Here is a 25208-nt window from a genome sequence, read left to right as displayed (position 1 = left end):
CTTTCAGTTGGAATGGGCATCAAAGTCCTTGCGTTATCTGGGGATATGGATCCCGCAAGACCTAACTCAACTATACAAGCTTAATGTACTCCCCCGGCTCCAGCAAACGGGACAAAGATTACGAGCCTGGCGCTCTTACCCTTTATCTCTATTGGGTCGAATAGCTCTATACAACATGATGATTATTCCCCAATGGTTGTATTTGCTTCAGACACTACCCTTATTGTTACAACAACGTCACCTCTGCACCCTTCACAGATCACTAAATGGGTATTTGTGGGGCGGCAGACGTGCACGTATACCCCTCCGTACACTTTTCTTACCTGCATCCCAGGGAGGTCTTGGACTATTACATCTGGGGAGAATGAATATGGCATGCCAACTCCGACATATTAATGATTGGCTCTGTAGGACCTCTCATTTTTCAGTGGCTGAGATTGAATGCCTTGCATTTAACCCCTTTCATTGCAGCTATTTACTGCATACTACCACATTACCGGTGCGTACACAGCATTATGGGGAGTTATTACTAGTTCCGTTGAGGAAAACCTGGAAGAAACTATGTAAACAATTGCACATCAGACCGGATGTGACACCATATTTGCCAATACATGGCAATGCTGCTTTTGCTCCTGGAATAGGTCTGGGGGCCCCTTCTAGGTGGGCCCAGGGAGGGGTGTTTTATCTGTCTCAGGTATTAAACGCGGATGGAACCCTGCACTCGTTCCAGCAATTGATAGAGGCACATATCTTAACTGCTAATGATTGGTTGAGTTATGGACAACTATTGTACTATGTGAACTCCTTACCCAGATTGGCCTTATCGGACACTGTTCAAGACACATTATCTGAAGCCCTCTGCTTAACAACGCAAGATCCCACCCCGCTTAGTGTTTATCATCGTTACCTGCAGGGGTTGGCGGGGGAACTTGATTATAGAACTCTGGCCGAATCCTGGTCCTTGGACTTACAAACCACAATCACTGAATCCATGCTACAGAGGAGCTTTAAATTGGGAAAAGGTATCCTGGTGGCAGCCACCGAACGGGAACGGTACTATAAATTTCTGGTTCGCGCTTACATGGCGCCCATTAGAGCCTACCAAGCCCGCATCAGCACTTCAGCTAGATGCCCTAGATGTGCGGCGGTCGGAGCAACTCTTGGACACATGTTCTGGTTATGCCCTGGTATTCAAGCCTACTGGCGGCGCATAGGGCTCATCATACAGTCCCTATGGAACTGCTCCTGGACACAGACGTCGACTTTCCTCTTCACATTGAAATTCTCACTGGACCCAATTAGGCCTGGAGTAAAGGCATTTGTCCAAAGGGCGATCTTGGTGGGCATAAAGACCATTTTGCAATGCTGGTTGTCACCTCAGACGCCCACTGTCTCACATTGGCGGACTCAGATGATTTATTGGGCTGGTTATGAAAGACAAGATGTTCTGGACATGCATTCCAAAAAAGGGGTGCTATTTCTCCATTGTTGGAGACCATTTTGTTCCACTTTGTCTCCTGTAGCGAAAGCTCGATTGTTGGAGTGAATACACACAGGCATGTATGATATGGGCTGTTCCCTTTGGGGGGGTGGGGGGGTGGGTGGGAAGGGGTGGGTATGTTTCTTCTGTATTGCTTTATGTATGACTTGTACTTTATGTCGGTTGATTATTGACGATAATAAAAACAAATTTAAACATAAACCAGCTATGCTATCCGCTCTTATCTCATCCTCTGGCAACGCGTTCCAGAGCTTAACTATTCTCTGAGTGAAAAAAAATGCCCTCCTATTGGTTTTAAGAACACTTCCCTGTATCTTCATCAAGTGTCCCCTAGTCTCTGTAATTTTTGATGGAGCGAAAAATCGATCCACTTGTACCCATTCTACTCCACTCAGGATTTTGTAGACTTCAATCATACCTCCCCTCAGCTGTGTCTTTTCCAAACTGAAGAGCCCTAACCATTTTAGTCTTTCCTCATACGAGAGGAGTTCCATCCCCTTTACCATCTTGGTCGCTCTTCTTTGAACCTTTTCTAGTGCCACTATATCTTTCTTGAGATGAGACCAGAATTGAATGCAATATTCCAAATGGACCCTAGCATCATCCTCCAAGGAGGATGTTTTCTTGGACAGCAATAGCAAAGTATCTGACCCCATATCATCCCAGTCCTTTTCTGACTGGACTTATGGTTTCTGCATCTCCACAGACTGTGAAGGGGTTTCCTCCCTGCAAGTACCCCTTTATATTGTTGGTAGGCTGCATACAACAGGCCACCAAATTGGGGTCAAAGACCAGACCTAGATAAGAACATAAGAAGTGCCGCTGCTGGGTCAGACCAGTGGTCCATCATGCCCAGCAGTCCGCTCACGCGGCGGCCGTTTCGATCAAAGACCAGCGCCCTAACTGAGAATAGCCCTACCAGCGTACGTCCTTGTTCAGTAGGAACTTTGTCTAACTTTGTCTTGAATCCCTGGAGGGTGTTTTCCCCTATGACAGCCTCCGGGAGAGCGTTCCAGTTTTCCACAACTCTCTGGGTGAAGAAGAACTTCCTTACATTTGTACGGAATCTTTCCCCTTTCAACTTTAAAGAGTGCCCTCTTGTTCTCCCTACCTTGGAGAGGGTGAACAACCTGTCCTTATCTACTAAGTCTATCCCCTTCAGTACCTTGAATGTTTCATTCATGTCCCCTCTCAATCTCCTCTGTTCGAGGGAGAAGAGGCCCAGTTTTGGTAATCTTTCACTGTACGGCAGCTCCTCCAACCCCTTAACCATCTTAGTCGCTCTTCTCTGGACCCTCTCGAGTAGTACTGTGTCCTTCTTCATGTACAGCGATCAGTGCTGTATGCAGTACTCCAGGTGAGGGCGCACCATGGCCTGGTACAGCGGTATGATAACCTTCTCCGATCTGTTCGTGATCCCCTTCTTTATCATTCCTAGCATTCTGTTTGCCCTTTTCGTCGACACCGCACACTGCGTAGACGGCTTCATCAACTTGCCGATCAGAACTCCCAAGTCCCTTTCTTGGGAAGTCTTTCCAAGTACCGCCCCAGACATCCTGTACTCATGCTTGAGTCTTCACCTGCGAAGCACCGGGACACGGACCACAGTTGATGATAATACAAGACGTGGATGACCCGTTTCAGAATTTTGAGTTCACTCCTGGGGACGTCTACAACGAACTGGCAAGGCTAAAGGTAAACAAGGCCATGGGACCGGACAATTTACACCCAAGAGTGCTCAGAGAATTGAGAGATGTCCTGGCAGAACCGTTGGCGGTGCTCTTCAATCTCTCACTAAGTACCGGGAAAGTTCCGTTGGACTGGAAAACAGCCAACGTCGTTCCTCTACATAAAAAGGGTTGCAAGGCTGAGGCTGCGAACTATAGACCGGTAAGCCTCACCTCAATAGTGTGCAAACTCATGGAAACACTAATTAAGTACAAATTAGATACGATCCTGAACGAGGGTAATCTCCGGGATCCCAGCCAACATGGATTCACCAAGGGTAGGTCATGCCAGTCCAATCTAATAAGCTTCTTTGACTGGGTAACAAGAAGACTAGACTCAGGAGAGTCCTTGGACGTCGTGTACCTGGACTTCAGCAAAGCGTTTGACAGTGTCCCACACCGCAGGCTGCTGAACAAGATGAAATCTATGGGATTAGGAGAGACTCTAACTGCATGGGTTAAAGATTGGCTTAGTGGCAGACTTCAGAGGGTGGTGGTCAACGGTACCCTTTCTAAAATGTCGGAGGTGACCAGCGGAGTGCCACAGGGTTCGGTCCTGGGCCCACTCCTCTTCAACATATTCATTAGGGATCTGACTCAAGGGCTCCAAGGTAAGGTAACCTTATTCGCTGATGACGCCAAACTATGCAATGTAGTAAACGGCTGTAATCTTCAGGATGCTATGGAGCAAGACCTGCGTACTTTAGAAAGTTGGTCCTTGATCTGGCAGCTGGGCTTCAACGCCAAGAAATGTAAGGTCATGCATCTCGGCAACGGAAATCCTTGCAGAACTTACACCCTGAATGGAGAAACTTTAGCCAGGACTACGGCAGAACGAGACTTAGGAGTAATCACCAGTGCTGACATGAAAGCAGCCACTCAAGTGGAGAAGGCTTCATCTAAAGCACGGCAAATGATAGGTTGTATCAAGAGAAGCTTCGTCAACAGGAAACCTGAAGTCATGATGCCACTGTACAGAGCCATGGTGAGACCGCATCTGGAATACTGTGTTCAATTCTGGAGGCCACATTACCGTAAGGATGTGCTCAGAGTTGAATCGGTTCAGCGGATGGCCACCAGGATGGTCTCGGGGCTAAAGGGTCTCCCGTACGAAGAAAGACTGAGCAAATTGCAGCTCTACACTCTCGAGGAGCGTAGGGAGAGGGGAGACATGATTGAGACATTTAAGTACATCACGGGACGGGTAGAGGTGGAAGATGATATCTTTCTTCTCAGGGGACCCTCGACCACAAGAGGACATCCGCTCAAGCTCAGGGGAGGGAAGTTTCGTGGAGACACCAGGAAATACTTCTTCACGGAGAGAGTGATTGAGCATTGGAACGAGCTTCCAGTGCAGGTGGTCGAGGCACGCAGCATCTCAGACTTCAAGAATAAATGGGATACCTATGTGGGATCCCTACGAGGTCATGCCAAGGGATAGGGTCACTAGGACTGAATGAGCGGGTCAGTAGAGTGACAGTATAATTACAATTATTCTTTAGGGGGTCAGTAGACTTAAGAGGGTGGGTAAATAGTGTGGGCAGACTTGATGGGCTATGGCCCTTATCTGCCGTCATCTTTCTATGTTTCTATGTTTCTATGAGATTTTTGTTACCGACATGCATCATTTTACAGTTATCCACGTTGAACCACTTCCCCATGCTTATCCACGTTGAACCACTTCCCCATGCTTCTCATCCAAGTTGGAACGAACGACACTGCCAGGAACACCACGGAAAACATACCTGTAGACTTTGGAGCCCTGGATGAGAAGCTGAGGAGGATGGAAGCGCAGGTGGTCTTCTCCTCGATCCTCCCAGCGAGTGGCAAGGGGAGAGCCAGGGAGGATCGTATCCAGAGGACAAACGACTGGCTGCATGGATGGTGCAGGGAGATGAACTTCGGATTCCTGAACCATGGAGAGGCGCTGCAAGGACTACAGGAACCTGACGGATTTCACCTGACCAGAAGGGGAAAGAACGTCTTTGGACACCAACTAGCCCGCCTACTTCGTAGGGCTTTAAACTAGGTAAGTTGGGGGAGGGTTCCCACTCATGTGCTGGCGCAAGTAACCAACTTGGCGAGGTAAGTTGCCAATCCATTTCTGAGTCCGAGGTAAGTACACACTGCATTTCCGAGTCAGAGGTAAGTACACACATTGCAAACAGTATTATAGGAGTCCAATTAGCTCAAGCAGGAATATCTACACAGAGACATAGCAAACATAAGGTATGGAGGGCTATGTACGTTAATGCCCACAGTTTGGGCAATAAGATTCTGGAATTAGAGACGGAAATGAGGAATGCCGACCTAGATGTGGTGGCGATATCCGAGACTTGGTTCACAGACTCCCATGAGTGGGATATGGCTATACAAGGATACAACTTACTTCGGCGGGACAGAGAAGGCAAAATGGGAGGAGGGGTAGCACTATACACTAAAGAGGACATCAAAGTTACCAAAATCGCAGATGTCTAGTACACTGGGGAATCCCTCTGGGTGAATTTGGCTAGGGGGAAGGACAAATGCCTGTATCTTGGTGTAGTATACAGACCTCCAAGGCAACAGGAGGACATGGAAATAGAATTAGTCGAAGACATTGAGAATATCACTTTGCATGGAGACACAGTATTGTTAGGAGAATTCAATATGCCTGATGTGGATTGGAACAATCTTTCCGCTACGACCAGCGGCAGCAGGAAGCTATTAGCCTCTATAAAGGGAGCGAGACTCAGACAAATGGTATTAGAGCCCACTAGGGATCGGGCAATACTAGACCTAATACTCACCAACGGAGAAAGTGTCACAGAGGTCTCGGTAGGCGATACGTTGGCCTCCAGTGACCACAATATGATATGGTTCAACTTCAGGAAAGGTTTCACTAAGTCAAGCACATCAACCAAGGTCCTCAACTTTAAGGGCACAAACTTCGAAAGCATGGGAGATTTCGTCCATCGGGCACTGCAAAACCATGCCGAAACAGATAATGTAAAGGTAATGTGGTCAACTCTGAAATCAACCTTACACGAAGCAACCAACCGCTACGTCAAATCAGTAAGTAAACGGCGAAGAAACAATAGACCACAGTGGTTCTCTGCGGAGATCTCAGACCTCATAAAAAAGAAGAAAAGAGCGTTGATCCTCTAAAAACAATCAGGGAAGCGAGAATCCAAGGAAGACTATCTGGCCAAGTCAAAAGCGGTCAAAACGGCAGTCAGGAAGGCCAAACTCCGAATGGAGGAGAACCTTGCGAAGAACATCAAGAAGGGCGATAAGTCCTTCTTCCGGTATATTAGTGACAGAAAAAGAAACACAGATGGGATAGTATGCCTTAGGAAACCCGACGGGAACTATGTAGAATCAGACTCCGACAAAGCCAAACTTTTAAATGAATACTTCTGCTCGGTCTTCACTTGCGAGGTGCCGGGATCTGGCCCTCAGCTGCCGACGAGGGAAAACTCGGAAGACCCGTTTCGAAATTTTGAGTTTACGCCCAGCAGTGTCTATGAGGAGCTATCAAGGTGAACAAAGCTATGGGACCGGACAAACTACACCCCAGGGTGCTCAGGGAGTTGAGTGACGTCCTGGCGGAACCGCACTCTTCAATCTTTCCCTAAGTACAGGAAGAGTCCCGTTGGATTGGAAAATGGCTAACGTCATTCCACTCCACAAAAAGGGATGCAGGATGGAGGCTGAGAATTATAGACCGGTGAAGTCTCACATCGATAGTGAGTAAACTTATGGAAACACTAATCAAACGCCAATTGGATATGATCCTGAACGAGGAGAATCTACGAGATCCCCATCAACATGGTTTTACGAAGGGAAGGTCCTGCCCAATGTTCCCTCTAAGGATTGATGAGGTGTGTGCAAAAAAAAATATGCGTGAGCGACAAGTTACATACTCCACAAATTTATGAGCAGGCGCAGAGGATGCATTTTTAAACAAATGTAGTTTATCCTTGTACTCTTTATGTATTTTTAATCATCCATGGATATGTTTGTATGTTTATTGTTCAAATGGTTTTATTTATTTCCCCAAATTTATTTTTGTTATACGCATTGAAAATATTTGATATTGCTGTTTAAATCAAAATCTCAATAAATTTGAAACTTGAAACTAGTGCCCGTGAGATTGTGGGAGGGTTAAATACTCAAAACTTAGAAGAATAACAATTTACTTAAAGTTTTTGCTTCGCCAGCTTTCTGGTGTCTTTACATACAGTGGCGTACCTAGCATATGTAACACTCGGGGCCCATCATTTTTTGGCACCCCCCCAATCTGTACGAAAAACATGATTTTTAGTAACAAGCCACACGTCACACATGAGTACCTACGAAAAAGCATCTTACATATTGCAGTGAGCAGTACATCAATACATCCATTGAAAAACTAAACAAGCCAGACCAGCACAGATCAATCCTACACCGTCAATCCTAACAGAAAACCATGTCTTTCGAACACACAGAACACAGAAAACACCTTCGCCTAGTATGGAATATGTCATCACAAACTAATCCCTCCCCCTTTTTACAAAACTGTAGTGTGGATTTTAGCCACAGTGGTAACAGCCCTGACGCTCATAGAATTCTGAGCATCAGAGCTGCTACCACCACGGTTGGTGCTAAAAAACGCTCCATAGTTTTGTAAAAGGGGGGATAAAATAGAAATACACAGCTTCAACGCTCTAGCTCAGGGGTGCCCAAACCTTTTGGGCTTGCGAGCTACTTTAAAATAACCAAGTCAAAATGATCTACCAACAATAAAATTAAAAAACACAAAGCACACTATACACTGAGAAAATGTTAATTATCATTCCTATTCTGGGTTTTTTTCAAAGAGGTCAAGGCAGATGACTCTATGCATTGTCACCTCAGTAACAACCATACAAAAATAGACAAATATGCCCCCCTTCCTTTTTATTAAATCACAATAGCAGTTTTTAGCGCAGGGAACTGTGCTAAATGCCCAGCGCTGCTCTCGACGCTCATAGGCTCCCTGCGCTAAAAAACACTATTGCGGTTTAGTAAAAGGGGGCCATAGTGCAAAATATATACAGCATATATAAATTCAGCCACATTTTGATCACTAAATTTACAATAAAATCATTTTTCCTACCTTGTCTGGTGATTTCATGAGTCTCTGGTAGCACTTTCTTCTTCTGACTGTGCATCCAATCTTTCTTCCCTTCTTTCAGCCTGTATGCTTCCTCTCCTCCAGACCTCATTCCCTCCCCTAACTTTTTCTTCCTCTCTTCCTGCCCTTTCTTTCTTTTTTCTCTCTTGATGCCCCCTTTCCTTTTTTCTGTTTTCCTTCTGTCTCCCTGCCTGCCCCCTTTCTTTCTTTCTTTCTTTCTCCCTACCCTCCACAAAGCCACAGCTGCCACCATCGGAGGAACAGCCCCAAAGCCACCGCCGCAACCATCGGGGGAAACAGGCCCTAAAGTCACCGCCGCAACCATCAGGGGAAACAGGCCCCAAAGCCACCGCCGCAACCATCGGGGGAAACAGGCCCCAAAGCCAACGCCGCAACCATTGGGGGAAACAGGCCCCAAAGCCACCGCCGCATCCATCGGGGGAAACAGGCCCCAAAGCCACCGCCGCAACCATCGGGGGAAACAGGCCTCAAAGCCACTGCCGCGGCTGCCCCAAGTTCTCTCTGCTTCCTCCGACATCAATTCTGCTGTTGGAGAGGAAGTTCCGCCCAGCCAGGCAGCGATTGTCTCTCCGACTGCAGCCTTAGGAGGGGTGCACAGCCGGGGCGGGGGCAGGACCGCCCCCCTCCCCCCCACTTGGTACACCATTGAAGAAGTGGCAGCGGATCCTCTCACGAATCCCCACCTGCGTCGGAAGTCCAATGCAGTCGGGGATCTTGAGGAGCCGCCGCTGCATCCTTCAACTTTAAAATACCCCTAAGGCCGCCGTCGCCGCCACTGCAAGGCTCGGTCTTGGGCCCGATCCTATTTAACATCTTCGGAAGAGACTTGGCTGAGGGGCTTCGAGGTAAAATTATATTATTTGCCGATGACGCCAAACTATGCAACATAGTAGGCAACTGCACAACAGATGAAAGCACAGTGCCCGACAAAAGCTCAATGCCCGACAGTATGATGCAGGACCTACTCCTGCTGGAGCATTGGTCAAAGACTTGGCAACTAAGTTTCAATGCCAAAAAAATGCAAGGTCATGCACCTTGGCGGCAAAAATCCATGCAGGACTTACACCCTAAATGGTGAGATCCAAGCAAGGACTGTAGTTGAATGTGACTTGGGGGTGATCATTAGCGAAGACATGAAGACTGCCAATCAAGTGGAGAAAGCTTCATCCAGGAGTAGACAAATCATGGGCTGTATCCGTAGAAGTTTCGTCAGCCATAAGCCCGAGGTCATAATGCCGTTGTACAGATCCATGGTGAGACCCCATCTGGAATACTGTGTACAATTCTGGAGGCTGCATTATCAAAAAGATGTGCGGAGAGTTGAGTCGGTTCAGCGAATGGCCACCAGGATGGTCTCAGGACTCACGGATCTCCAGTATGAGGAACGACTGGGTAAGTTGCAGCTGTACTCACCCGAGGAACGCAGAGAGAGGGGAGACATGATTGAGACGTTCAAATATGTCACAGGCCACATCGAGGTGGAAGAGGATCTCTTTTTCCTTAAAGGACCCACGGCAACAAGAGGGCATCCGTTGAAAATTAAGGGTGGGAAATTTCATGGCGACACCAGAAAATATTTCTTCACCGAAATAGTGGTTGATCGCTGGAATAATCTTCCACAACAGGTAATTGAGGCTAGCAGCGTGCCAGATTTTAAGAAAAGATGGGATTGGCATGTGGGATCTCTTCATGGAGGTAGTTAGGGGGTGGGCCATTAATGTAGGCAGACTGGATGGGCCGTGGCCCTTTTCTGCCGTCATGTTCTATGTTTCTAACCTCATCTGTCATGCCGATGCCCATTCCTTGAGCCTGATTATGACCTCTGCCAGACTGATATTCACCTCCTCTCAGGGTCAGGTGCTTCCTCAAGTGTTTTGGCAGCGACACATAGCCGCATTTTAAGGGCTCTAACAGGGATTTGAGACCCAACTCTCGCTCATTCTGCGACTCATAACCCACAGAGGGAACAGAGGAAGCTAAGCCCACAATTCCTGCCCCCTCTTGTATGCCCCGCAGCACATGGACGCTTTTCAGTGTCCCATCCAGTACAAACTTGGCATGACATAGTGGTCAAATCACCTGAGGAGTCCATTACAATCAATTTAAACCAAAATTGAGGTATTTTGGAGGCATAAAGAGGCTTTTAAAATAAAACTGAGAAATGCAAGATGGCCATAGCAGCAGCGATTCTGGCACCAAAAACAGCCTGTGGGAGCAAAACTAAAACTCCAAGAATTATCAAAATAGGATTTTAAAGATGGAGGAACCCTTGGGGCAACCTTAGAAACCTTTAGGTTTGCTTAATTCAGACACACCCAGATTTTCCCATAGACAGTAATGAATGGTACTCACAGAATTGCCATGTGCTATGCTTGCATCAGCTTCTTACTACAGCTGGAAAAGGAGAAGGAATTTCTGCCACAGACAAGCACGGATGGCTTCAGCGACTTGTCTCTTCAGGCTTCCTTTTATTAAGGTTCAAAAACCTGAAACCCTCAACCCCTAACATTTCCACACGATTCTTTGGGGAAGGGAGAATGCAGTTGACCTCCAGTAATGAAGTCTGATCAGACTACGCTCAAGCGCCTGACTCCATGGGGGCAAGGACAATGGTCAAAACAGCAGTTAGGGAGGCCAAACTTCGAGTGGAAGAAACTCTGGCAAAGAACATTAAAAAAGGGGACAAATCCTTCTTTAGGTATATCAGTGATAGGAAAAGGAACACAGACGGTATAGTACGCCTTAGACAACCGGACGGAAACTACACGGTGGCGGATTCAGAAAAAACAGAACTACTAAATGAATATTTCTGCTCAGTCTTCACCTGCGAAGCACCGGGACACGGACCACAGTTGATGATAAAACAAGACGTGGATGACCCGTTTCAGAATTTTGAGTTCACACCTGGGGACATTTACAACGAACTGGCAAGGCTAAAGGTAAACAAGGCCATGGGACCGGACAATTTACACCCAAGAGTGCTCAGAGAATTGAGAGACGTTCTGGCAGAACCGTTGGCAGTGCTCTTCAATCTCTCACTAAGTACGGGGAAAGTTCCGTTAGACTGGAAAACAGCCAACGTCGTTCCTCTACATAAAAAGGGCTGCAAGGCTGAGGCTGCAAACTATAGACCGGTAAGCCTCACCTCAATAGTGTGTAAACTCATGGAAACACTAATTAAGTATAAATTAGATACGATCCTGAACGAGGGAAATCTCCGGGATCCCAACCAACATGGATTCACCAAGGGTAGGTCATGCCAGTCAAATCTAATCAACTTCTTTGACTGGGTAACAAGAAGACTGGACTCAGGAGAGTCCTTGGACGTCGTGTACCTGGACTTCAGCAAAGCGTTCGACAGCGTCCCACACCGCAGGCTGCTGAACAAGATGAAATCGATGGGATTAGGAGAGACTCTAGCTGCATGGGTTAAAGATTGGCTTAATGGCAGACTTCAGAGGGTGGTAGTTAACGGTACCCTCTCTAAAATGTCGGAGGTGACTAGCGGAGTGCCACAGGGTTCGGTCCTGGGCCCACTCCTCTTCAACATATTCATTGGGGATCTGACTCAAGGGCTTCAAGGCAAAGTAACCTTATTCTCTGATGACGCCAAACTATGCAATATAGTAAACGGCTATAATCTACAGGATGCTATGGAGCAAGACCTGCGTACTTTAGAAAATTGGTCCTTGATATGGCAGCTGGGCTTTAACGCCAAGAAATGTAAGGTCATGCATCTCGGTAATGGAAATCCTTGCAAAACTTACACCTTGAATGGAGAAACTTTAACCAGAACTACGGCAGAACGAGACTTGGGAGTAATCATCAGTGCTGACATGAAAGCAGCCACTCAAGTGGAGAAGGCTTCATCTAAAGCACGGCAGATGATAGGTTGTATCAAGAGAAGCTTCGTCAACAGGAAACCTGAAGTCATAATGCCATTGTATAGAGCCATGGTGAGACCTCATCTGGAGTACTGTGTGCAATTCTGGAGGCCACATTACCGTAAGGATGTGCTCAGAATTGAGTCGGTTCAGCGGATGGCCACCAGGATGGTCTCGGGGCTAAAGGGTCTCCCGTACGAGGAAAGACTGAGCAAATTGCAGCTCTACACTCTTGAAGAGCGTAGGGAGAGGGGAGACATGATTGAGACATTTAAGTACATCACAGGACGGGTCGAGGTGGAAGACGATATCTTTCTTCTCAGGGGACCCTCGACCACAAGAGGACATCCGCTCAAACTCAGGGGAGGGAAGTTTCGTGGAGACGTCAGGAAGTACTTCTTCACGGAGAGAGTGATCGAGCATTGGAACAAGCTTCCAGTGCAGGTGGTCGAGGCACGCAGCATCCCAGACTTCAAGAACAAATGGGATACCCATGTGGGATCCCTACGAGGTCATGCCAAGGATAGGGTCACTAGGACTTGAATGAGCGGGTCAGTAGAGTGACAGTATAATTACAATGAGCGGGTCAGTAGAGTGACAGTATAATTACAATTATACTTAAGAAGTCAGAAGATCTAAGAGGGTGGGTAAATAGTGTGGGCAGACTTGATGGGCTATATGGCCCTTATCTGCCGTCATTTTTCTATGTTTCTATGTTTCTAAGGACCACTCCCAGGAGACCTCTCCTCCAGCTTCCAAATATAGAGCAGGCCAGCCAGGCAGGTGCTCTTTCAAAAGTGCGGTCCTCCTGGCTACAGACCCAAACATCTGACCTTTCTCCCAGGCAGAGCTGTCCCAGGACTATTACGAACCTCTTAGCACAGTGAAGCCTCAAAAAAGATCTGATTGAGATCCGAAAATAACAAATCCAGTGCAAAGGAAAAGCACAGTTACTTACCGTAACAGGTGTTATCCAGGGACAGCAGGCATATATTCTCACAGATGGGTGACGTCACCACGGAGCCCTCGTTACGGACCACTTTAAGAACTTAAAAAGTTCTTGAATCCCTACCGCGAATGCGCGAGTGCCTTCCCGCCCACCAGAGGCGTGCAGTCCGACAGTTAAGGTAAGCCAACCAAGAAGCCAACCCGGGGAGGAGGGAGGGATGTGAGAATATATGCCTGCTGTCCCTGGATAACACCTGTTATGGTAAGTAACTGTGCTTTATCCCAGGACAAGCAGGCCTATATTCTCACAGATGGGTGACCTCCAAGCTAACAAAATGGGACGGTAGGGAGGTTGGCCATTAAGAAAATAAATTTTGCAAAACAGATTGGCCAAAGTGCCCATCCTGTCTGGAAAAAACATCCAGACAATAGTGAGAAGTGAAGGTATGAACTGAGGACCAAGTGGCAGCTTTGCAGATTTCCTCAATTGAAGTAGATCTGAGGAAAGCAACAGACACCGCCATAGCTCGAATCTTATGGGCTGTGACACGATTCTCCAGTGCCAGTCCGGTCTGAGCATAGCAGAACGAAATATAGGCAGCAAGCCAATTAGAAATCGTCCTCTTGGAAACAGGACGACCCAACTTATTCGGATCAAAAGAAAGAAAAAGTTGAAGAGATACTCTGTGAGGCTTTGTGCACTCCAGATAGTAAGCCAAAGTCCGCTTACAGTCTAAAGTATGCAAAGCTCGTTCCCCAGGTAGAGAATGAGGTTTTGGAAAAAACACTAGAAGAACAATAGACTGATTAAGATGAAAGTCAGAGACAACTTTAGGAAGAAACTTAGGATGAGTACGGAGAACCACCTTATAATGAAAAACAGTAAAAGGTGGATCCACTACCAGTACATGTAGCTCACTGACTCTCCTGGCAGAGGTGAGAGCAATAAGAAAAACTACTTTCCAGGTAAGAAATTTAAGATGAGCCATGTCCATTGGTTCAAACGGAGGCTTCATCAAACTGGACAAAACTACATTAAGGTCCCAGACCACAGGTGGAGGCTTGAGAGGTGGTTTCACATTAAAAAGCCCCTTCATAAATCTGGATATCAAAGGACGAGCAGTAAGAAGTTTACCCTGTACTGGAGCATGATAAGCAGTAATAGCACTGAGATGAACTCTAATGGATGTGGATTTAAGACCAGAATACAACAGAAAAAGAAGACAATTCAACACTGATTCCACTACCAATGAAGTAGGATCATGATGATGATGATGAAGTAAACACCAGGAAAAAAACCGAATCCACTTTTGTTGATAACATTGTAGAGTGGTCGGTTTCCTAGACGCATCAATAATATCACAAACAGGTTGAGACAGAGGTAATTCAGAAGATCTCAAGCCGAGAGAAACCAAGCTGTCAGGTGCAGAGATTGCAGATTGGGATGTAGAAGGGACTGCTGATTCTGCGTGAGTAGAGAAGGAAACACTGGAAGTGGTATGGGTTCCCTGGAACTGAGTTGTAGAAGAAGGGAAAACCAATGTTGTCTGGGCCACCGTGGAGCAATGAGAATCATGGTGGCTGATTCTTGCTTGAGTTTGAACAGCGTTCTCAGCATGAGAGGAAAAGGAGGTAAGGCATACAGAAACCGACTTGTCCAATCCAGAAGAAATGCATCCGCCGCCAGACGGAGAGGAGAGTAAAGTTTGGAGCAAACCTGGGGCAGCTGATGATTGTGAGGAGCTGCAAACAAGTCCACCTGTAGAGTGTCCCATTGAGTGAAAATTGACTGAAGAGTGACAGCATCGAGAGTCCATTCGTGAGCTGAAGGATTCTGCTGAGATTGTCTGCTAGAGAATTCTTCTCTCCCTGAATGTAAACCGCTTTGAGGAACAGATTGCGAGCTGTCGCCCAAGTCCAAATCCTTTGAGCTTCTTGACACAACAAGAGAGACCCCGTGCCTCCCTGTTTATTGATGTAATACATCGCTACTTGATTGTCTGTGCAAAGGAGTAGTCTGAGGGAAAAGGAGATGCTGAAATGTCTTGAGAGCATAAAACATCGCTCTGAGCTCCAGAAAATTGATGTGAAATTTTCTCTCGTAAGCAGTCCAGAAACCTGGGTCTCTGCACTAGTGACCTGAGACCCTGAAAAGGAAGGGGAAGGCTTCTTAGCCGGCCTACTCACTGACACCAACGGAGAATCCTGCGATGTTGAGTGCTGGGATGAAGACTTCGGCGTAGCCTCCACTACCTGGGTCGATGCCGAATCACCCTCCATGCCGGTACCAAATAATAATTGTTGTTGAAGCTGACGATTTTTTAATGTCCTTTTCTGTAAAGTGGAACAGCATGCGCAAGTCTCCGCCCGATGATCCGGCCCGAGGCACTGAAGACACCAACAATGAGGGTCTGTAATAGAAATCGGACGAGCGCAGCATTTACACTTTTTAAAACCTGTCGATGGACGTGACATCGAGGAAAAAACAGCCTCAGCCAAATCAAAAGCCGAAGGCTGAGTCTGATAAAAAGCCCCGCCGGGCCGTGTTTGTGAAAACGAAAACGTAAATTTTTTTTTTTTTTTAACTAACAACAACTAAATAAAATAAAATATAACAAAAAACAACAAAGTACGATCAAAAAAGATCAAAAAAATGAAACCGTGCGAGCGAGAAGGCAGTTGAAAATGCACAAGCAAAAAGAGCCAACTGACTAGCTCTGCGGAAACTAAATAACTGTCGGAACGCACACCTCCGGTGGGCGGGAAGGCACTCGCACATGCGCGGTAGGGATTCAAGAACTTTTTAAGTTCTTAAAGTGGTCCGCCGAAGACTCTGTGGTGACGTCACCCATCTGTGAGAATATAGGCCTGCTTGTCCTGAGATAAAGACATCTTCTCAACTTTCTTGTACAAGTTAAGACTGAAGAGAGAGGGCACTGCCCAGGGAGACAAGGAGGTGCAGCTGAGAAAAATGATTGATGCCTTCTACAATCTAATTCACAAGTTGGGGTACACAACCCATCTGTAAGGAATAATATGCTGTTTGCACAGGAAATGAATTATAGAACTGCCAACTGTTCAAAATCTATATGTCAAGTTGGGTGATTGGAATTAAAAAATATATCCCCTGATAGCTTAATTTCCTCCAATTATTTCTGTACATTTTATTTTTTATCCCTACTCCCAATTTCTTTGGAATAATGATTGGATTTTAATCTGATGCAATGATATTTTTTCTTGCATTTAAGTCATGGCTTATATTTTTGTTATGTTTCTTTATATATGTAATAATATTGAAAATTGAATTTAAAAGAAGAAAAAATATATATCCCCAACACTCTGGGAATTACCATATTTTTCGGTCTATAAGACGCACCTGACCATAAGACGCACCAACGTGTAGAGGAGGAAAAACCAAGCAAAAAAAATTTGGTTCAGAATTATTTTTTTCTTGGTTTTTCCTCCTCTACACGCATGTGTGTCTGGTGATCTGCAGCCCGCCATACCTTTTTTAAATGCCGGTGGTCCAGCATGGTCTTGCCAGAAGCTTTCCGCGCTCCTGCTGGATGGCTGTCTCCTTTGTTGCTGCAAAGTGGCAAATAAGGCAGGAACGCGAGCTTTTCGCTTCCTACCTGGTCCCGTGCCACTCTGTGAATGGCTGCCGTCAGTTCTTGCGATTCACAAGAACTGACAGCAGCCATTCAAGGAGTGGCGCGGGATCAGGCAGGAAGCAAAAAGCTTGTGCTCCTGCCTTATTCGCCGCACTGCAGCAACAAAGGAGGTAGCCGTCCAGCAGAAGCGTGGAAAGCTCCTGGTGAGACTGCGCTGGACCACCGGCATTTTTTAAAAAAAGGTGGTAGGGGAGGTGTTTAAAAAAAAAAAAAAAAATTGTATTCGCTCCATAAGACGCACCCACTTTTCCATCCAGTTTTTTTTGGGGGAAGTGCATCTTAGGAAGCGAAAAATACAGTATTTTAGCTGCCAATTAGATATACAGGCAGTCTCTGGGTTAAGAATAAGTTCCATTTTTTAAACTGTTCTTAAGTCGAATTTGTATGCAAGTCAGATCCTGTACAGTACACAGTCTATAAAAACATTAAACATTAAAGAAACAGTCCTCAAAATAAAATATGATAGTTTAAATAGAAAGAAAAGATAGGAAAAGAAAAGTTCATGCTCCTCTCTCCATTCTGTGTCTCAAGTTCATGCTCCCTCCTGCCTTACTTCCTTTGTCTGAAGTTTCTGCTCCCTCTCTTCCTTCTGCATCCCAGCGTGACCCTGCTTCTCCCTTCTTGTGCCAATGTGCCCCTCTTCCTCTCTTTCTGTCTCAACATGCCCCTTTTCTTACCTTCCATGTCCCAACATGCCCCTCGTTGTCTTTCCCTCCCTATGTGCTGTGTCCCAAATTTGTACCTCCTCTGGCCAGCTCCTTCCTCCCAGCCACACTTGTCTTCACAAAGCCACAGCCCATGGATGACCTGGAAGCCTTCCTTTCTGATGTCAGAAGGAATGCTTCCGGGTCAGCCATGGGCCGCGTGTAGGTGTAGGAACCATGGCCACAGCTTTGTGAAGACTAGTGTGGCTGGGAGGAGGAAGCCGGCCTAAGGAGGTAAACACATGCAGGAGGGAGGGAGGCATGAATTTTGGGCACAGCATAGAGGGAGGAAAGAACAACGAGGAGCACATTGGGACATGGAAGAAAGGAAAAGGGTCACATTAGGACTGGAAGGGAAAAAGAGGGTCACATTGATACATAGAAGGAAGAAAGGAATGGAGCACAAACTTCAGATAAAGGACGGAAGGAGCATGATCCTGGGACACAGAATGGAGGGAGATAGGGGAACATGAACTTGAGACATAGGATGAAAGAATGTAGGGAGTGAGGGAAAGAGATGCTGAGGTGGGGAAAGGAATAGAAAAAGAGAATTGTTGGGAATTGCTGTCTGACTGAGAGGGAAAGAGAGATGGTGCACATGGGGAAATGAAAGAGAATTGTTGGGAATAGGGATGGAGAAAGAAATATTGGACGTGGTGGAGGAGGTGTGAGGTACAGATGCATGGGGAAGAGAGATGAGAAGGAGAAATGTTGAATACTGTGGTGGAGAGGGATCAGTGGGACAGATGAAGAACGAGAGTAAGTATAAACATTTTATCTTTTCTTTCTATTTAAACTATAGTACTTTATTTTGAGGACTGTTGCTTTCATGTTTAATGTGTTTTAATATACTATACAGGATCCGAGTTACATACAAATTCAACTTAAGAATGGTTTAAAAATCGAAACTCATTTTTAACCTGGGGACTGCCTGTATTAAGAAATGTGCTTCTTGAGAAACATCTGCAATTTCCAAGGCACACTGCATTTTCCTTAGAAAGCAAACATGTCACCACAGAAGAGCATATGTGTGTACAAAAGAACACCTCATTGAGAGGTAAGAGTATTAGCTAAAATAAAAAAGCACTAAACAGAGAGCTGTACTCTTACCTTGAATTTTAGTAGATTTTTGTCTGAGGGAGCACTCACAAGGACATTTGTGGCCTGGATTTGATCTTAAAATTTTTTTAAAAATACAAAAAAAAAAGTAAATTAGCAAGGGTACCAGAGAGCCCCTACAGGGAAGTCAATAAAACAAAAATAGCCTCCCCCAATAAGGCCCATTATTCTTTATACACCTCCAAAATATATGCCAACACATCATCATTAGTGGTGAAACACTGTTATGTGGGCACTGGTAATATTTTTAAGTTAAAGTACCATCTTCTGCAACAGAACTAAACAAGGAAAGCATGGGATAAGCAGAGAATATATGAATACAAAAATGAGATTACAAAGCTGAGATCAGTTAGGCTCCCAGGTATATATTTCATCAGGAATGGATAGCCTAGATGATTTTACAGTTCTTATATGCTGTGATATTTCTCTGTTAATATAACTAGGGCTTTTGTAATTGATAAACACCGATAAAAAGAATTTAATTTTAAAAATGCAAATAGGAAAAATTAGGTATCCCAGAATGCGCCTGGCAGGGGCCTAAGGCTTTGATTGGTTCAGGTGCCTAAGGCCCCTCCCCTATAGGGGAGGGCCCTAGGCACCTGAACCAATCAGGGCCTTAGGCCCCTCCCAGTGCATCCCAGGATGCACTGGGAAGGGGAAGGCCTGCCATTTTGGAGAGGCGGGCCTGATGCAGGAAGGACTGAGCATCCCTCCTGCTCCCTTCCACAAAATAAGTTACAGGGCAGGTTCGGGGTGTGTATGGGTGGAGCCAGTGGCAGGAGGGAATGGGCATCCCTCCTGCCAAGGATCTTCGGGGTGGGGGGTAGGGGAGCCAGGGTTGCAGTGCTCAATGGGGGGGGAGGGAGGTCCTGGGTGGTTGCGATGTTCACCGGGGGGGTTGGGGGCCATAATGTTTGCAGGGAGAGGGTGTCCGAAGAGGTCACAAAGTTCGCGGTGGTGGTGTTGGTCGGGAGTGTGGAGAGGTCAAGGTTGAGTGACGTGGTAGTAGGGTATTGGGAGTGTGGAGTGTGGAGAGGTCCGGGTGACCGAGGCAGGAGGAGTGGGCATCTCTCCTGTCTCTTTTTCTTGTTCGGGGGCATCGTTGGGGGTGGGGAACGCCATCGGGAGTGGGGACTGGCATGACTTTTTTTTTTTATGGAGACAGATATTGTGTATGTAACGGGATCCGGAAGGTTCGCCCCCCACATTTCGCCCCCCACATTTCGCCCCCCACATTTCGCCCCCAGACACATTTCGCCCCCACACATTTCGCCCCCACACATTTCGCCCCCCGGATGTTTCGCCCCCACACATTTCGCCCCCACACATTTCGCCCCCCACATTTCGCCCCCACACATTTCGCCCCCGACTCGGAGCGCAAATCCTTACCTCGGAGCGCAAATCAGTCCAGCTACTGTTGTGAGCGCGAGAGAAGCCAAGGGGGATCGAGGCTTGGCCAAGATCGAGGCTTGGCCAAAGCGAGACAGCGTCCCGCGTCCCGCGAGAGCTGTGCGCGAGCGAAGCCAAGGGGGGGAGGGAGTTGTGAGCGCGAGAGAAGCCAAGGGGTATCGAAGCCTGGTGATGAAGGGGGATCGGGCCCAAGGTCAGAGCGAGACAGCGGAAAGGGATGAAGGGGGATCGGGGATTGGGCGAGACAGCGGAAAGAGATGAAGGGGGATCGGGGCTTGGGCCGAAAGGGAACATGAGATGTGCGCGAGCGAAGCCAAGGGGGGGTAGGGAGTCGAAGCCTGGGGATGAAGGGGGATCGGGCCCAAGGCCAGAGCGAGACAGCGGAAAGGGATGAAGGGGGATCGGGGCTTGGGCCGAAAGGGAACATGAGCTGAGCGAAGCCAAGGGGGGGTAGGGAGTCGAAGTCTGGGGATGAAGGGGGATCGGGCCCAAGGCCAGAGCGAGACAGAGCGAGACAGCGGAAAGGGATGAAGGGGGATCGGGGCTTGGGCCGAAAGGGAACATGAGCTGAGCGAAGCCAAGGGGGGGTAGGGAGTCGAAGTCTGGGGATGAAGGGGGATCGGGCCCAAGGCCAGAGCGAGACAGAGCGAGACAGCGGAAAGGGATGAAGGGGGATCGGGGCTTGGGCCGAAAGGGAACATGAGCTGAGCGAAGGCAAGGGGGGGTAGGGAGTCGAAGTCTGGGGATGAAGGGGGATCGGGCCCAAGGCCAGAGCGAGACAGCGGAAAGGGATGAAGGGGGATCGGGGCTTGGGCCGAAAGGGAACATGAGCTGAGCGAAGCCAAGGGGGGGTAGGGAGTCGAAGCCTGGGGATGAAGGGGGATCGGGCCCAAGGCCAGAGCGAGACAGCGGAAAGGGATGAAGGGGGATCGGGGCTTGGGCCGAAAGGGAACGGGATCCGGAAGGTTCGCCCCCCACATTTCGCCCCCCACATTTCGCCCCCCACATTTCGCCCCCAGACACATTTCGCCCCCACACATTTCGCCCCCACACATTTCGCCCCCCGGATGTTTCGCCCCCACACATTTCGCCCCCACACATTTCGCCCCCGACTCGGAGCGCAAATCCTTACCTCGGAGCGCAAATCAGTCCAGCTACTGTTGTGAGCGCGAGAGAAGCCAAGGGGGATCGAGGCTTGGCCAAGATCGAGGCTTGGCCAAAGCGAGACAGCGTCCCGCGTCCCGCGAGAGCTGTGCGCGAGCGAAGCCAAGGGGGGGAGGGAGTTGTGAGCGCGAGAGAAGCCAAGGGGTATCGAAGCCTGGTGATGAAGGGGGATCGGGCCCAAGGTCAGAGCGAGACAGCGGAAAGGGATGAAGGGGGATCGGGGATTGGGCGAGACAGCGGAAAGAGATGAAGGGGGATCGGGGCTTGGGCCGAAAGGGACCATGAGATGTGCGCGAGCGAAGCCAAGGGGGGGTAGGGAGTCGAAGCCTGGGGATGAAGGGGGATCGGGCCCAAGGCCAGAGCGAGACAGCGGAAAGGGATGAAGGGGGATCGGGGCTTGGGCCGAAAGGGAACATGAGCTGAGCGAAGCCAAGGGGGGGGTAGGGAGTCGAAGTCTGGGGATGAAGGGGGATCGGGCCCAAGGCCAGAGCGAGACAGAGCGAGACAGCGGAAAGGGATGAAGGGGGATCGGGGCTTGGGCCGAAAGGGAACATGAGCTGAGCGAAGCCAAGGGGGGGTAGGGAGTCGAAGTCTGGGGATGAAGGGGGATCGGGCCCAAGGCCAGAGCGAGACAGAGCGAGACAGCGGAAAGGGATGAAGGGGGATCGGGGCTTGGGCCGAAAGGGAACATGAGCTGAGCGAAGGCAAGGGGGGGTAGGGAGTCGAAGTCTGGGGATGAAGGGGGATCGGGCCCAAGGCCAGAGCGAGACAGCGGAAAGGGATGAAGGGGGATCGGGGCTTGGGCCGAAAGGGAACATGAGCTGAGCGAAGCCAAGGGGGGGTAGGGAGTCGAAGCCTGGGGATGAAGGGGGATCGGGCCCAAGGCCAGAGCGAGACAGCGGAAAGGGATGAAGGGGGATCGGGGCTTGGGCCGAAAGGGAACATGAGCTGAGCGAAGCCAAGGGGGGGTAGGGAGTCGAAGCCTGGGGATGAAGGGGGATCGGGCCCAAGGCCAGAGCGAGACAGCGGAAAGGGATGAAGGGGGATCGGGGCTTGGGCCGAAAGGGAACATGAGCTGAGCGAAGCCAAGGGGGGGTAGGGAGTCGAAGTCTGGGGATGAAGGGGGATCGGGCCCAAGGCCAGAGCGAGACAGAGCGAGACAGCGGAAAGGGATGAAGGGGGATCGGGGCTTGGGCCGAAAGGGAACATGAGCTGAGCGAAGCCAAGGGGGGGTAGGGAGTCGAAGTCTGGGGATGAAGGGGGATCGGGGCTTGGGCCGAAAGGGAACATGAGCTGAGCGAAGCCAAGGGGGGGTAGGGAGTCGAAGCCTGGGGATGAAGGGGGATCGGGCCCAAGGCCAGAGCGAGACAGCGGAAAGGGATGAAGGGGGATCGGGGCTTGGGCCGAAAGGGAACATGAGCTGAGCGAAGCCAAGGGGGGGTAGGGAGTCGAAGTCTGGGGATGAAGGGGGATCGGGCCCAAGGCCAGAGCGAGACAGAGCGAGACAGCGGAAAGGGATGAAGGGGGATCGGGGCTTGGGCCGAAAGGGAACATGAGCTGAGCGAAGCCAAGGGGGGGTAGGGAGTCGAAGTCTGGGGATGAAGGGGGATCGGGCCCAAGGCCAGAGCGAGACCGCGTCCCGCGAGCGTACGCCGCCTCCGACGAGCCGCAGGTCCGCCGAAAGGGAACATGAGCTTATCCCGCTGGAGCGCGCTGATAAGTGCAGCAAGGCCTGAAGTAGGGGAAAACGCTCAGGGGCGAAAGGTGCGTGGGCGAAATGTATGTATAGTCGCCAGTGCTAAATTCGGCCAATCTGGCGCCAATGACTTTGCAAAATTCACCAGAGCTTCTATAAATATGACATGTTCTTGCCTCTTGGTCATTTAGTCCTTTCGATTTCCTGATTAACTGATCTGTGTAGTGATTTATTTTGTTATGGAATCAGTTCTTTCAAAGCGTGGCAAGAAGAAGCTAGTTTACGAAAATCATATTTATGTATTCTCTAAACGAACAGTAGATGACAGACATGCTATTTGGGTATGCGAAAAGCGGTCAAGGTGTAAAGGACGCGTTTGGACTGAAGGAATTGATGGCGAAGTTGTGAAAATCGTAAATATACATAATCATGCAGCACAGGCAGCAAGGCCTGAAGTAGTTCGATTAATCAATGAAGTTACTTCCAGGGCAAGGTCGACACAGGAGACGCCACAGCAGATTCTTAGTGAGGTCATTTCAGGCAGCCATGCAAACGTTGGAGCGCTTCTGCCTAGAAAAGATTCGCTAAAGAGATCAATTCGATCGTCAAGACAAGTCGAGGGTATGCCGCGGCTGCCTCAAACCGTTGATCAACTCGTCATCCCGCCAGAATTTCAGGAGATCATTATCAATGGCGTCCAACAGCAATTTCTTTTGTGGGACTCGGGTAAACTTTTCTTTTCAAGCTATTAGCATTATGTACTCGTACATGTAGGCGTTATTTGCTCGCATTTTATATCACTTTGTGGCACATTAAATGGCCCAAAATTTCTTAATTTATTAGAATTGGTCAAACAAGTATGTCTTAGTTTTCTAAGCCGTTTTAAGCGTTATCTTGAATTATTGTTGCTATATAATCTTCCACATTTAATTTTACTAAATTACTAGGTACAATTTTAGTAGAATTTGTGAAACATTCCATTAACGTAATAGCTCAAAAAAATGAAGAAAAAATTTTTTTTTTGTCTTTCGGAATTTTTTGATGCCAGCGAATAGAGCTCGTCGAAAAATGTTGTTTTTTCTGCACCCCTGACTATTTCTGACCCTTTTTTGGACTTTGAAAAGCCCATGTATGTCCCGTCCCAACTGAGGGGTTTCCTCCATCCACCGCCTAAATTTATGCCTAAATTATTTTTATTTTTATTCAGGGACTGGAACCAGCCGAATATTGATATTTGGAACGAGGGATAATCTCCACTCGTTGGCACAGAGCAGTGAATGGTTCGCTGATGGCACGTTTTCTACTGCACCAGCTTTGTTCGAGCAGCTTTATACGATCCATGCAGTTCACGGTGGTGTCATCATTCCAGCATTGTACGCGCTGTTGCCGAACAAGACCCGAACAACCTATCGACAGATGCTGCAGCAGCTTAAGAATATGCAGCCAGGTCTCCAACCGAAGCAGTTGATGACCGATTTTGAACAAGCTGCAATTCAAGCGTTTGAAATCGAGTTTCCTAACATGGAGAAAACAGGCTGCTTCTTCCACTTGTCGCAGTCAATATGGCGAAGAGTTCAGAATGAAGGATTGAAAGTGCGCTACCAAAATGACCACGAATTTGCACAGTGGATCCGCATGATACCAGCTCTTGCTTTTCTGCCTCCGGCCAGTGTTGTGCAATCATTTGAAGAGCTGCTGGAAGATCCCAAATTTCCAGAAGAAGCACTACCCATTGCCAACTATTTCGAGGACACCTACATTGGTCGAATGAACCGAAGAGGACGCCAGAATCCATTGTTTCCAGTTGTGTTTTGGAATGTTCATCAACGAACGTTGAAAGGCCAACATCGGACGAACAATGACGTCGAGGGCTGGCATCGCAGCTTTCAAGAAACCTGCGGCTCACTTTTCCCCAATATATACCGCTTCATCAACTGCTTGAAAAGACAGCAAGGACTTCACAATTTTGAAATCACGCAGATTATAGCAGGCAATCCTGTCAATGCGCGAAACAAGAAATACGCGGCTATTTCTGCAAGAATTCTGCGTATTGTGGAGGACTTGGACAATCGAAATTTGATCGACTATCTCAGAGGAATAGCATACAATTTTGAATTTTGATTGACGTTCACTGTATTTCATTTTACTTGTTATTTGACTGTGTTGTGTTTGGACTGTTATTTCATTTGACAGGTTAGTTTTTGTTCACTTTATCACTGTATTTCA

General features: G+C 48.0%; 1 protein-coding gene across 3 annotated transcripts in view; it reads right to left on the bottom strand.

Annotated features, from left to right (window-relative positions):
- Window positions 1-25208, bottom strand: part of PYCR3 (pyrroline-5-carboxylate reductase 3) — a 95510-nt gene that overhangs the window by 58463 nt on the left and 11839 nt on the right. For all 3 annotated transcript variants that reach the window (XM_033933417.1, XM_033933420.1, XM_033933418.1), the window contains exon 2: window positions 18704-18768. In XM_033933417.1, the coding sequence (XP_033789308.1) occupies window positions 18704-18768 (65 nt within the window). The remainder of the gene's footprint in view (window positions 1-18703; window positions 18769-25208) is intronic.

Source organism: Geotrypetes seraphini, chromosome 2, assembly GCF_902459505.1.
Source record: "Geotrypetes seraphini chromosome 2, aGeoSer1.1, whole genome shotgun sequence".
Lineage (NCBI taxonomy): Eukaryota > Metazoa > Chordata > Amphibia > Gymnophiona > Dermophiidae > Geotrypetes > Geotrypetes seraphini.
This window is presented reverse-complemented; position numbering and strand designations above follow the sequence as displayed.